General features: G+C 36.7%; 1 protein-coding gene across 1 annotated transcript; it reads right to left on the minus strand.

Moving 5' to 3' along the window:
• Positions 1 to 8644: 8644 nt before the first annotated feature.
• On the minus strand, positions 8645 to 11017 carry LOC149392852 (CHY-type/CTCHY-type/RING-type Zinc finger protein). The gene is made up of 12 exons (XM_089617409.1): positions 10768 to 11017; positions 10569 to 10656; positions 10403 to 10459; positions 10242 to 10274; positions 10021 to 10098; positions 9864 to 9907; positions 9715 to 9755; positions 9511 to 9593; positions 9310 to 9401; positions 9163 to 9232; positions 9040 to 9081; positions 8645 to 8933 (listed from the first exon to the last, which is right to left on the minus strand). Exons 1-12 carry the CDS (start codon positions 10821 to 10823, stop codon positions 8808 to 8810), a joined length of 810 nt encoding a protein of 269 aa, XP_089473535.1. The 5' UTR covers positions 10824 to 11017; the 3' UTR covers positions 8645 to 8807.
• Between the last annotated feature and the right edge of the window lie 3110 nt (positions 11018 to 14127).

Raw genomic sequence — 14127 nt, forward strand, 5'->3', positions numbered from 1 at the left:
ACTTCCTACAGTGGTCTCAATCTGTGCTCATGTTCATATCGGGACGAGGTAAAGATGACTACCTCACAGGCGTGGCCACATCTCCTGTGATCGAAGATCCGACGTTCAAGAGTTGGAAGGCCGAAAACAGCATGGTGATGTCCTGGCTCATAAACTCTATGCTCCCCGAAATCGGAGAAACCTTCCTCCTTTACCGAACGGCAGCAGAAATCTGGCAAGCAGCTAGAGAAATCTTCTCTAACTCAGAACATATGTCCGAGCTGTTTGAAACTGAGAACACTCTCCACGACCTACGTCAAGGAGAGATGTCTGTTATTCAGTTCTTCAGCTCGCTCACACATCTATGGCAGAAGATCGACCTCTACGAACAGCACCAGTGGACCAGCTCCGAAGACTCAAAAATCTACCGCAGGATAGTGGAGACCAAACATGTGTTTAAACTACTATCCGGCCTCAACCAAGACCTTGATGAGGTCAGAGGTCGGATACTTAGTACAAAACCACTACCATCTCTCCGTGAAGCCTTCTCCGCGGTCAGACACGAGGAAAGCAGGAGGAAACTCATGCTGGGAGTTATCAAATCGAGCTCACTTCCGGGCTCATCCTCAGACTCGTCCGCCCTCACCACACATGGAGACGAAGTTCTTGCAGCCCGCGTCTCAACAGAGAAACCTCGCAAACCTCGCCCCTACTGCGATCATTGCAGACGACCTGGACACCTCCGAGAAACCTGCTGGAAACTGCATGGGAAACCACCGAGCTCGAAGTCTACCCAAGATACTAAGGATCCTAACTCAGTCGGAAACTTAGTATCCACCTCGTCCGCTGCCTCGACCTCGACCTCAGACTCCTCTCCCTTCAGCAACGACCAGCTCGCTATTCTCCAGAAGCTTTTTCAACAAGTCCAACTCAGTGGAGAACACTCGGGCATTGGCCCTCTAGGTAACTCTCCTAGAGCCCTCAATATAAGCTCAGAGAATCCCACAGCATGGATTGTCGACTCCGGTGCCACTGATCACATGACTGGTAATCGAAATCTATTCACAACTTACTCCGCTTATAATAAAAGCATATCAGTCACCATCGCCAACGGAGCCAAAACTCAAGTCACTGGTATTGGCACCGTTGTCTTGACGAAGTCCATGAGGCTAGACTCGGTGTTCTTTGTGCCTCAACTACAATGCAATCTCTTATCTGTGCATAAGATCAACCAAGACTCTAAGTGCCGAACTGTTTTTGATGGAAGTTCATGTGTGTTTCAGGAACAGGCCACGGGGAGACAGATTGGTAATGCCGAGCTGAGTACCGGACTCTATGTCATCAAGCCAGATCAGCCCGCCATGTGTCAGCTCGCCCAACATTCACCCCAGTACAAAGAGATCATGCTCAATCACCTTAGACTAGGGCATCCAAATTTCATGTATCTCAAAAGAATGTTTCCTTCCTTGTTTATCAATAAAAATATCAATTTCATTCAGTGTGACATGTGTGAGTTTGCCAAACATTCTCGAAGCTCGTATCACCCCACCTCGTACAAACCATCTCGTCCTTTTGCCACAATTCACAGTGATATATGGGGGCCCTCAAAAGTTCCCAATATCACTGGAGTTCGATGGTTCCTTCTCTTTGTTGACGACCACACTAGACTCAGTTGGATATACATGATGAAACAAAAATCTGAAACATCCAATCTATTCAAAACCTTTCACAAAATGATCCAAACATAGTTCGACACATCCATTCAAATTGTCCACACTGACAACGCTCGAGATTACTTTAATTCTGAGCTCGGCGATTTCTTCAAAACACATGGCATAATTCACTCCAGCTCGTGCGTTCATACCCCGCAACAAAATGGGGTAGCCGAGCGGAAAAATCGACACATTCTCGAAGTCGCCCGAGCCATCATGTTCTCCTCAAACGTCCCATCTCATTTTTTGGGAGAAGCTGTCCTCACAGCCACCTACCTCATAAACAGAATGTCATCTCGTCTCCTTGGCTATAAAATCCCATCTCAAGTCCTTCTAGAGACATACCCTCACTGTTTACTCATCTCAACCCTACCTGCGAAAGTGTTCGGCTGTTCAGTCTTCACCCATTCTTATGGCCAAGGTAAACTTGAACCAAAATCGCTCAAATGCATCTTCCTTGGCTATTCAGCAACCCAAAAAGGCTACAAATGCTATGAACCCCGATCACGAAAATTCATAGTCTCAATGGATGCATCTTTTCATGAGTTCAGTCCTTACTTCGCCAATTCAGCTCGTCAGGGGGAAAATGACGAAAATGACTTCCCAAATTGGCTCATCATAAACCCATAATTCAGCTCGCTTCAAAATCCGACCTCACCTGTTCCAGAAATTCCCAGCTCGCCCAGCTCGCCTCAAAATCCGACCCCACCTGTTCCAGAAATTCCCAGCTCGCCGACCTCACCTGGTCAAGAAATTCCCAGCTCGCAAGCCTCTGAACCATCTCCATGCGAACTGAATATCACCCAGAGTCCGGTACAAGCTCGCGACCAAGATGTCTCTCCGAACTTGAACCACGACACTATTGAACAAGGTAACATCGAATCTCCAGACTTACCCATTGCATTGAGAAAACCTCCTCGGTCGTGTGCTCAATACAGGATGGCGGATTACGTGTACTATGGGAATTTATCTACGAGCTACCAAGCCTATGTGGCGAAGTTAGATGAAGAAAAAGTGCCGAACTTCATCGAGGAAGCCCTTCAAAGTTCCGAGTGGCGAGACGCAAGTCATGCTGAGATCCAAGCCCTCGAAAAGAATGATACGTGGGATATCGTCGAGCTACCACCGGGCAAGCGAACTGTTGGATGTAGATGGCTCTTCACCATCAAACACAATCCAGATGGGACAGTGGAGAGATACAAAGCCCGACTTGTCGCAAAAGGGTACACGCAGGCGTATGGCATTGACTATCAAGAAACATTCGCTCCAGTTGCAAAGTTCAATACCATCAGAATCCTCTTTTCACTAGCAGCCAACTTAGATTGGCCTCTCATCCAGCTCGATGTAAAGAATGTTTTTCTAAACGGCGAACTGGAAGAGGAAGTCTACATGCAACTCCCACCAGGATTTGACAAAGATCAAGGAGCCAATAAAGTTTGCAAACTCAAGAAGTCACTATATGGACTAAAACAGTCCCCTCGAGCATGGTTCGGAAAATTCACCAACGTGCTCAAACGTTGTGACTACGAGCAGAGTCCAGCAGATCCAACACTCTTCTCAAAAATCTCCACACAAGGCAAGCACACCGTTCTTAGTGTGTATGTGGACGATATAGTCATCACCGGAGACGACCTGGAAGAGATCAGGAGGCTGAAGCAAACTTTGTCATCTGAGTTCGAAGTCAAGGACCTCGGCAGCCTACGATACTTCCTCGGCATGGAGGTAGCTCGATCAGAAAAGGGCATCTTTGCTTCCCAGCGCAAGTACACGTTGGATCTCCTCAAAGAAACTGGCATGCTTGGCTGCAAACCAGTTGACACTCCGATGTATGCCAATGTGAAACTTCTAGCTCGCACCAACGAGGCCGCCACCGACAAAGAAAGATTTCAGCAGCTCGTAGGAAAACTCATCTACCTAACTCACACGAGACCAGATATTGGATTCGCAGTGAGTATGGTAAGTCGATTCATTAGTAATCCCTCAGAAACTCACATGGACGCAGTCATGAGGATTCTCCAATACCTCAAATCTGCCCCAGGGACTGGTCTCTCCTTCAAGAAAAGACGAAGTCGAGGTGTCGAAGTATTCACAGATGCAGACTGGGCCGGATATGTTCCAGACAGACGATCAACATCAGGCATGTGCACATACGTCTGGGGAAATCTTGTTACCTGGAGAAGCAAGAAGCAGTCTGTGGTCTCAAGAAGTAGTGCTGAAGCCGAGCTCAGGTCCTTAGCAAGTGGAGTATGTGAAGGCATCTGGCTGAAGAGAGTTCTCGACGACCTCAAGATCATCATCGAAGTCCAATCAAGCTCTTTTGCGATAATCAAGCTGCTCTCAGCATAGCCAAAAATCCAGTCCATCATGACAGAACAAAACATATCGAGATCGACCGATACTTCATCAGTGAAAAGATTGAAGAAAAATAATCGATATGGAATACATTCCGTCAGGTCATCAGCTCGCCGACATTCTCACCAAAGCCCTTCCGCGAGCAACCTTTTCCGAGCTATGTAGCAAGCTTGACCTCCTCAACATATACAGTCAAGCTTGAGGGGGAGTGTTGAAATCGAGCTCGTCAGCTCGCCCTTCCGCGTCGAGCTCATAAGCTCGCCCTTCCGCGTCGAGCTTGCCTCGGAAGTCCTCTCCTTGGAACTCATTCCACATGGGAAATTGTCGCATTTATTTCTCATGTTATTTCCTATGTCTTGCTCTCTGTGTATATTTATTATTCTCTTTTTCCTAGAAGTAGTTATTACACATGTATTTATTACACTCTCTCCTCTCTGATTCTCTCTTTCTTTATCTTCTCTCCAGATTCGACTCTCTCTCTCTAAACTTCAACAATTTCCTCTATGTTTCTAATTTATTTTACAGAGCCATGGAAAAGAAAGAACTTTTTGTGAGTAAATCATGATTGACAATGAACAAATAATATTGAATTTGATTTTCAGTACTCGATTCAGTTTTGAGGATATTACCTGCGCTGCAACGCATTTGGCAATTTTGATTTTTAAGAAGCACAGTACCAATTTGATTTTTAAATGTATTGACAACATATTTTTGTTAACAAACCTCAATCTATTATGCATAAATATTTTAACTTAATATTTTTTTTTCCAAGAAAAAAATATATCAAAGTTAAAATAATTATTTAGTTATACAAGTTTTAATTTGGTATCATGTCAAATAGAAAGAGCCTCCTGAATCCAGAACAGCCATCTTAAGTTAGACATAATCTCCATTTAGACATCTTGAATAAAACGAAGATGAGTAATTTTGTTAATGATACAACTAAACCAAGCTGAAAACCTTAAACTTCAATCCCGATGAGAGTCTAACCACCTTGTAGTCGTTGCAAGATTCGTCGAAACCAAAACCATACGCTAGAAGCTTAGATGAAGTGCGAGTTGGCGGTGAAACAGTGCCTCCAATCCATACAAACCCCCTTTAAACCCTGCTCAGGAATTCACACTACTACAAAAATGATTTTTTGGAAGCGACATTTGTCAATTATAAGAAGCGACAAGTCGCTTCTAAACTATTCCACGGAAATACCAACATTTTGCCTTAAAAAAGTCATATTGTTGAGATTAGAAGCGACAAGTCGCTTCTAAATTTTTATTGATCAATGGGCAATCTGGGCAATATTTCTTCAAACAAAACATCTCCGACTAACCAACAACAATCTTCGTCTCGTCTTTGTCTCTTTTTCTATATTCGCTACCGGCATAGGCCGCCACACAATCAGCGGCATCGAGGGCGACGCTGATGTCAGCGTCGCCCTCTTTTGGTTTCGGTTTCATCTGAAGCCGCGCCTGTCTCAAGATTAAGCCACTTGAAACGTTGAATTTGAAAATCTAACCAACGTTTTAAGCATGTTTAAAATCAGATAGCATTTTACATGATTGTCTCTAGCATTTATATACGTTAATTTTGTTAAATTTTGGTTCATGGGTAATTTACCAAAATAAACAAAACGTTCCTTAAGATTAAGTTTGAAATCCTTAGTCTTGCGATGAATTTTACGAGCAAATGGCGATCTGATTCAGCCCTATAAGGCTGAACAAAATAACCAAGCTCTTGCTCGCATCGACACTTGACCAAAGTGTTTCCGTTGAATGAGGAACGTGTCGGAGATAGGACCACCGAAAATTGCCCACACAACTACTTACAAACATAAGACTAATCACAATGAGAGCTTATAACAACAATCAATGCATGTATCGTCCGGTCCTACCACGCCGCGAACACCAAAAATTCTTCCGTAGAAGCAAACTCGTCAGCACTAGCCTTCTCTCCAACAAAACAAGACCGTATAAATCAGTAGCTGACTAGCCAATAGCAAACTCAAATTTTGCAAAATAATCAAAGTTTTCTTAATTTTGTATTTTTGCCATTAACCAAAATTAACGACTGTAAAATAACAAAAATAAAAAGTTATTTACGTAAAAGTCACGGGGTTATATTTGAATTTTTTTTTGAAACGTTGGCTAAATAGAGATCTTAACGTTTGAGGTGGCTTACTTTACCCCAAAAGCCTGTGAAAGCGGCCCCGAACAGCAAACACACTCATAAACGTCCTAAAACAGAAGAAGCAACATCAAAATTTTAAATTAAAAGGAAAAGAGGAGAGAATTAAAAGTGAAATATTTGAATTGGAGAAGATGATGGTATACCAAACCCTCTGGCATTGTTGATGATACAGAAGCTTCATTGGTGTGTGATCTGAACATCCGTTCTCACACTCTAAGCAGTAGTGATCAAACTCATATACAATTCAATTACAAACACTCTTTACTGAATTACACAATGTACCTTGGGGAACAAGAAAAGCCTAAAAATTTACGGAGATTTTCGCAATTCAAGATGGACTCTTTGTTTACAACGGTCTAGTGGAGTTTTCTGATGTGCACGAACTCAGTAACTCGCTGAGCGAATCGTTTCAGATGCCCGAGTCTCAGCTCTCCGACGACGGCGATAATTCTCTCTACGCAATGACTGTTCCTGTGAGTGAACTTTGGTCGATGTAAAGAGTCAAACGGCTTTGTTTTATATTTGTTGGAATTTTGTTGGATTTTAAATATTTTGGATTGTTATGAGGGAGGTCGTTTGTTTGGTTTTTTTGTAGTTTTAATAATTATAATGTTTTTTTTTATTTTTACTTTTTAGTAATAGTGTAACCACTCTTTACAATCTATTACTTTGGCTTAAAAAGTATATTAAATTTGTTTAGGTCTTTCAAGACCCTTCTAATGCTGTATTTTAGGCTTTTTAACAAATTAGAACTAAATATTAATGATTTCTCCTTCTATTTTAAATTGGAAGAGAATAGGGTCGTTTCAAGTTTGGTAATCAATAATAGTACAACAATTAAAGATATGTATGGGTCACCAATAAACATGGACTTTATAGCAAATATAGGGAATCATTTCAATATTGTTCAATCAATCTCCTGTGTTTTCAAATAAAAATAATAAAAACAAACAATAAATTAGTAAACTAGGATTGAAAATGAAACATAATATAATGTATTTTATGTTACATAGTAGAGATTGGTGCGGAGAAAAATATATATGGTTTGTTTTGTATTAATGAATTTTAAAAAAAGTTAAAAGGATTAATTTATATATTTCAAGAAGTTTACTATGTAGCTCGATAACGAAATGATCTCACTCGTATAATTTGAATCCCTTCAAATCCACACTTTTTTTTATTCATCCACCCTATCGAAGACACACATTCTAGCAAACCGTCCTAATTTTTATCATAAAATTTGGTCTAAAATGTAATATTATATGTATGGGCGGAGCCAATTCCAGGAGTGCCAAATTTCTCCCCTGAACTCTTAGAAATTGTAATTTTTACCCTACAAATTTTAGTATTCTTTTAATATTTTTGCCCAAATTTATATGATTTTTTCAAATTTGTCCCTTTTGAATTTTTTGTTTTTGCAAATTTGCCACACTGACTTGAATTTCTGACTCTTCCATTGTATATATGTATAGAAGATTTCAGAATTTCACCGAGGGATATGCCCTTTTAGCCCTTGAGTGTCTCTGCCCTTGTAACCATGTATACAAAGCATGAGAAAGAAAGCCTGAGACCACATATAAGGAAAATACTTGCAAATATGGATGATAAGGACCATTGATGACACTTTAGTCCATTTTCAAGAAAGTTCAAAACGAGCTTGTTGTCGCATTTAATCAAAAGATCGCATTCTCGATTTCAGCTTCCGTGACAAACCAACGAAGATTGGTTAGATTCACATCGAGCCAAACAAGGCCTTAGATTATACGTAAGGTCTATAAATTGAGTACCCTATATAAATCTAGTGAAGGTGTTAAGAATCACTCGTTTTTAGACTTGGACCACATAGAAAAAGACATCTTCTATGGATAAAATTTGGAAATGAGATCTCTTATTTGGTCTATATTTATGATTGCAAAAAAAGACCTATCACCAATAAGATACATAAAATTAAAAAGTAATTAGCTCAATAACTCATTTCTTTTAAAAAATTAGTCAAAATTTTGTTCTATTAAGAAAATAACTCACCAGCTCAAAATAAATTAATTAACTAATTAAGTTAATTTAATTTACTTTAAAAAATAGTCTTTCAAGCCAAAAATTAATTAATTAACCTAATTAAGTTAATTATTTTACTTCGGCATAATAGATTATTTTCTTAATAAAATAAAGTTTCGACTAGATCCTTAATAAGAAGTAGAAAATCGACTAGTTGCAACAAATACTTACACAATAAACCCCATTTTTCTCCATGAAAATTATATATATATCCTCTCGTATTACATCACCATATATATATATATATATATATATATATATATATATATATATATATATATGTGTGTGTGTTTTTTTTATACATAAACCCCATGAATTTGGAGGCTGAGAAGCAAAGTCAAGAAAGCCACATGTAAATATTGTCACAAAAAGTAGTTTTTAATAATCACCAAAGTACGGTGATAATAATTACTTTTAAGGCATGTATTGAAAAATATTTGGAAATAATGCAATAAGAAAATATTGATCTTTTTTTTTCTTTTCAAGAAAAAATAAACCCCGAAGCAAAAAAAAATCGATGTTTGGTCATTGCGGAAGAACCGGTGGAGCGATCATTCTCGTGTTGTACGATCTGCAGTGACCACATTTCTGCCCAATTATGTGGAAATACACTTCAGTTGTGTCGTTGCAATCGTTGCACAAAATCCAAACCTGCAACGTTTTAAAAATATTTGAGCGTTAAAATATAACCAATTTATGAATTATTGGTATGACGTGACGGAGCCAGAAATTATTTTTAAAGAAAAAAAATTATGACCTTTTTATCCAGGTAATCCTCGGGCATGAATGTCTCAGCGATCTGTTGACACAATTCAATAAATCGGAATCCGATTATTATACCGCGAATTACGATTCATATCTCTAAATGCAAAAAATTTACCTCATCGTCTATTCTCTTCCAAGTTTTGGACATGTCAATAATGGACTTGGAGCATATGGGACAACAATACCTGAGTGATATGTTTGTTACATTATTTTAAGCTAAACAAAACCAATGCGATCGCAGTTAATTAGTTAAATCACGTACTTGTCGCGCTTAACCATTTCGGCGTGGCATTCATAATGCATTGTGTGGCCACATTTCATCACCGTCGTATCCTTCAGCGAGTCGAAAAGGTACTGAACGAAAGGAAAAGCAATATATATATAATTCGTAGTGTGTTGTAGAATTTCTTTTTACTTGAATAGATAGGAAAAAAACGGTGAAAATATTTCGGACGAATAATACTTCATAACATATCGGGCAGTGGTGCCTCATGGAATTCTCGACGCACAAGTGATTGTCTTTCAGACCATTCGAATAGCAAGATCCTGCAAAAAAAATTAAATAAATAAATAAATTAAAATTTTGCTTAGAATTTAAGATCAATAACATCTAAATATTAAGAAAAATTGGTCTAGTCCATGATAGAGCAAAAGAAAAAAGGCACACCACATTTCTTGCAGTGGAAAAAATTTTCGCGGCCGCCAACTCTGTTTGCGAAACCAAAAGAAAAATTACAAAATTTGGCTACAATATCAAATCATATATAAATTGAGAAACATCAATTATTTATAGTTAAATTTTTTAATTTCCTTTACCTGCAGATTCCGCAATCGTCGCAGTGGAAATGCCCTTTCTTGGTCTGCAATCAATCCAGGAAAAGAAATAGACCGGAATTATGAGATCGATAACTATGAACACAATTTTTTATTTTTCATGAGATCATCCTATCTAAGATCTAAATCAGAAGATTACATCGTCGTCGAAGAATTTGCATATTTCACAGAAATACTCGCCCATGTTGACCCCACAATTATTACAAAGTTTAGCAACCTGAAAATTAATATACAATTATCACATAAGATCCATAAAGATCACAGCTTTATAGCTTAACAATGAAAAAAATAAGATAATTTTTCTTTAGGTAATTTTTTTATTTTTTTTTAGTGAGTAAATAACACAAACACATTGCATACCGGTTGTTCTGTGTCACAAACTGAGCAAACAACCTGAGAACGAATCAACAACGGTCATGACTAATTTTATTAATAAAGAAAAATCCACAAACAAACAAAGCGTGTGTAAATGGAGTGGATAAATATAACAAATAAATAAAATAGATATAAAGGAAAATTACTTGTTTGACATCATAGCGATCGAGCTCGTGGCGATCAAAGAAGTTCTTAAACAAGCTCTGACATATCAAATGCACAGAACTCAGCACAAACCCAGATGAGCAAAATAAAAAATGAATGTTTATATAGATAGATTATATATATTGATATAATATGTAATGAAGTTACCGTGGCTTCATTGTGACAATGGCGACAAGAATAGATCTCGTTGCAACATGGAGCTCTAATTTGACATCTCCTTCTATAATGTTGACATCTTTTAAACAAAAAAAAAAAAAAAAAAAACAGAACCAAAAAATTGTTACTAAAGAAAAGAAAAAAAAAAGTATCCAAAAATAACGGAAATGAAATAACGAAGTTCACTAACCCATAACCCATCTTCCCAAAATGAAGACGCTCATTGGCTGAGTCTTCCATTTCCATGAGAGAGAGAGAGAGAGAGAGAGAGAGAGAGAGAGAGAGAGGTCTTTTAATGGAAAGTCAAAGAAGAAGAGAAAGAAAGAAAGAAAAAAGAGTTCCCTAATTTGGGAAGGATGAGAGAATAATATAATGGGCTGTGAACTCTTCTTCTTCTTCCTTCTTCTTTTGTCTATATATTCAAAAGAAAAGAAAAAAAAAAAAAGAGAAGTGGAAGAGTGGCATTGAATCAAAGATTGATACTTTATAATATAATAGTAAATGTATTATATTATAAATAATGTAATAAATAGACCCACTTGGTTACAGGAGAGGATAAGGTGTGTCATGTGTGGCAGTGTAGTTGTGGCGTTTGGGTTTTGTGACTTTGTCTCTCTTGTTTTTATTAGACTTGGAATGAAAGCGACTTATATATTATTAATTATTATTGTTTTCATATTATCTATTACATAATAATCACTTAAGTAAAGTTAACATACTATAATTAGCTATGTAACTTTTTCCCACCTTAAATCACATGTATTTATACTCGTTTTTTTCCCTTCTTTTCCAGCATAAATTTGGTTGATCATAACGTTTATTATGGTCGATGATCGATTTTGGTTATTGTAATATATTTTTTTTCTTCTTCTTCTATTGACCATTTAATAGAGGCAACAACTTGATGAACAGAAATCTGTTAAATACACACCCAAATCTTTGAACCCATCAACCTGTTGCTTTTACGCAATACTAGGCCAGGCATATGTTTGGTAATTAATAGTAATACCATTATTTATATTAAAAAAATAGAATTTCAAAAATCAATAAATAAATTAAAAAAACAATGTTTTATTATATTGAATTACAAAATAAGTAGTGGGTTCAATTAAATGGAAATAGTTGTCTAAAAAGTAAAAACTAAAAACAATGTTTTATTGTAATAAAAAAAAATAGAATACCTACAAAATAAGTAGTTGTAGAGTAATGAATTTGATTAAATTTCTGACTTATTGGATACCCCAAATTACATATTGAATTAAATATAGGGCCATTGTTTCAACAAAAATGACCATGTTCAATTGCCCAAATTAACACACTTAAGTTTAACCTTTGCTGAATGTGGTCCTATATTAATATTACCTTAAAATATTCAGAATTTTTTTGTTTTCCGAAAATAAATTAGAGGTGAAAAACTAATTTGACCACGACTGTTCGAAGTTCTAAAGGAAAATCAATAAGAAGAAGTGACATCATTGGATCAGAAGGAGATGTGAATGGCTTGTTCATTTCCAACTTCCAGTTTCAGGCACACGATACATTGTCCAATAAGTATAAGCTTATATACAATTCATATTCTCTCCTAGAAATATGTGCAATGAATAACAAATAATTGTATATATAATTACAAAGCACGACGACCTTAAATTCTGAATTACTCCAATAGCGCAATCATAGGGATCCGCATATTTAAATACTTTAAATATATATATATATATATATATATATATATATATATATATATATATATATTTGGAACACTTCATCATTTTTTTCTACCATAAAAAATAGGGTAATATCCATAAATACAAACATCAAACGATCAAGTAGTGAGAGATTCAAAACTAAAATCTATTGATAATACATAGTAACTTCTCAACAATTAAAGACAAATGTCATATGAGTACTTATACGTTTAAATATATCGGGTAGAAAAATTCGAAAGATGGCGAATCCGTCTTCAAGACACAAAATCCACAACTAATTAAGATGTAGAATCACAAAACCAAACCAACTGCAGCAATGTAGAATATCAAAAAGGTCAAATACAAACAATTTATTTTAAATATAAAAAATAATAATCTATGCGAAAGTTATCCCCTTCGTAGTAAAGCACCATCTATCTCAATCCACTCTCCGATACAAACCCACATGTCTCTCGCTAACCCAAAAATAAATGGGATTTGGGGCAGAAAAAAAAAAAGCTCCGAATCACGTCATCGTAGATTTTTATTAAAAAAAAAAAATAGACCAAGAACACGAGATCAACAAGATTAGTGACCTAAAATGGTAGCCATCGTAAAAGGCATACACCTTCGTGGTCCTCCCAAAGTCTTCGACCAATGAATCCTCATTCCTCTTTGACAACGATAGCAACATTACCGAGAACTACCCACCTTAAAATAAACTCAAACATGGATTTTCGGGCGAGGCCAAGGTACACGAGGATGACGATCTACACATTGGACATGTTGAGACAGAGTCGTTGTTCCAGTACGTCAAGGTATAGGTGATGTCGGGGAAGCTCAGACTCTTTGAGAGAAAATACAGTAACCATCATAGACCGGTATAAGTGCGGAGAAATGAGAGTTACACGTGAGAGTTTTTTTTTTAAGGAGAGAAAAAAAAAAATTGTTGCTTGCGAAATTTTAAATTTAGAATATTTCATAAATAAACACCACTCAATTATTTAATTATTATTAAAGGCCCATTCTTTTAAAATAAATTATAAAAATACAAAATTTTCTTAGATGTATAATATGAAAATTAGTTCTATTCATGAATTTTTTTATCATAAAATAGTTTTACTAATAGTAATTTTATAGAAAAATAGCCTAGAAGTAATGTTTATAAACATTTGCATAAAGATTCGAATAAAAAATTACAATATAAATATGTAGTTTGCTATATAGTCATGGTATTATTATATTTTACTATATAGTTCTTTTTTGGACCGGTTAGGTATCTAGCCCAAATTGACCACCTCTTTTAAATTCTAGCCAAATTATTACTTAAATTAGGTAACTAGCTCAATCCACTACCAAACAATATTATATTCCTATCTTACCCCTCATCAAATACACACCAAAATTTTCGCATCCGACTCCAAATCCTTCAATCCTCCGATATTGCCTCTCCGTCGATTTCGAATCCTTCAATCCTTTGATGTTACGTCCGACCTTATTTTCGTCACCAATTTTCTGATTTCGCCACTTCCGAAGCCGACAAAGCGTCTCCGTTCTCAAACTTGGAAAAAATGGTAAGTAAATATGATTTCCAATTCGATTAACTCATAGAACATCATAATCGAAACCCTACCCCGCATCTCCGATCAATTCTCTGTTAGATTAACTATAATATATGGTAAATAATATTTCCAATTCGATTAACCCATAGAACACCATAACCGAAACTCTAGAACTTTAATGGTAAATAATATTTACAGTCGGGCCATTCGATAGTAAATATTATTTACCATTCGAAAAAGCAAAATACTTGTCTCCGATTTGGCGAACGATTCCATTATTCAAATTTCATGATGAATAACTTG

This window comes from Urtica dioica, chromosome 6 (assembly GCF_054948205.1).
Source record: "Urtica dioica subsp. dioica isolate 48M chromosome 6, U.dioica_male_clone48M_v1_H2, whole genome shotgun sequence".
In the NCBI taxonomy this organism is placed as follows: domain Eukaryota; kingdom Viridiplantae; phylum Streptophyta; class Magnoliopsida; order Rosales; family Urticaceae; genus Urtica; species Urtica dioica.

Bases quoted from the DNA above. Each gene is read 5' to 3' on its own strand.
- LOC149392852 (XM_089617409.1), bottom strand. From the start codon at position 10,823: ATGGAAATGGAAGACTCAGCCAATGAGCGTCTTCATTTTGGGAAGATG. The intron at 10,657-10,767 runs GTTAGTGAACTT...TTTGTTTAAAAG, and splicing joins TTTGGGAAGATGGGTTATGG to ATGTCAACATTATAGAAGGA. The intron at 9,082-9,162 runs GTAAATTTTTTG...TTGTGTCAACAG, and splicing joins GGAAGAGAATAGACGATGAG to ATCGCTGAGACATTCATGCC.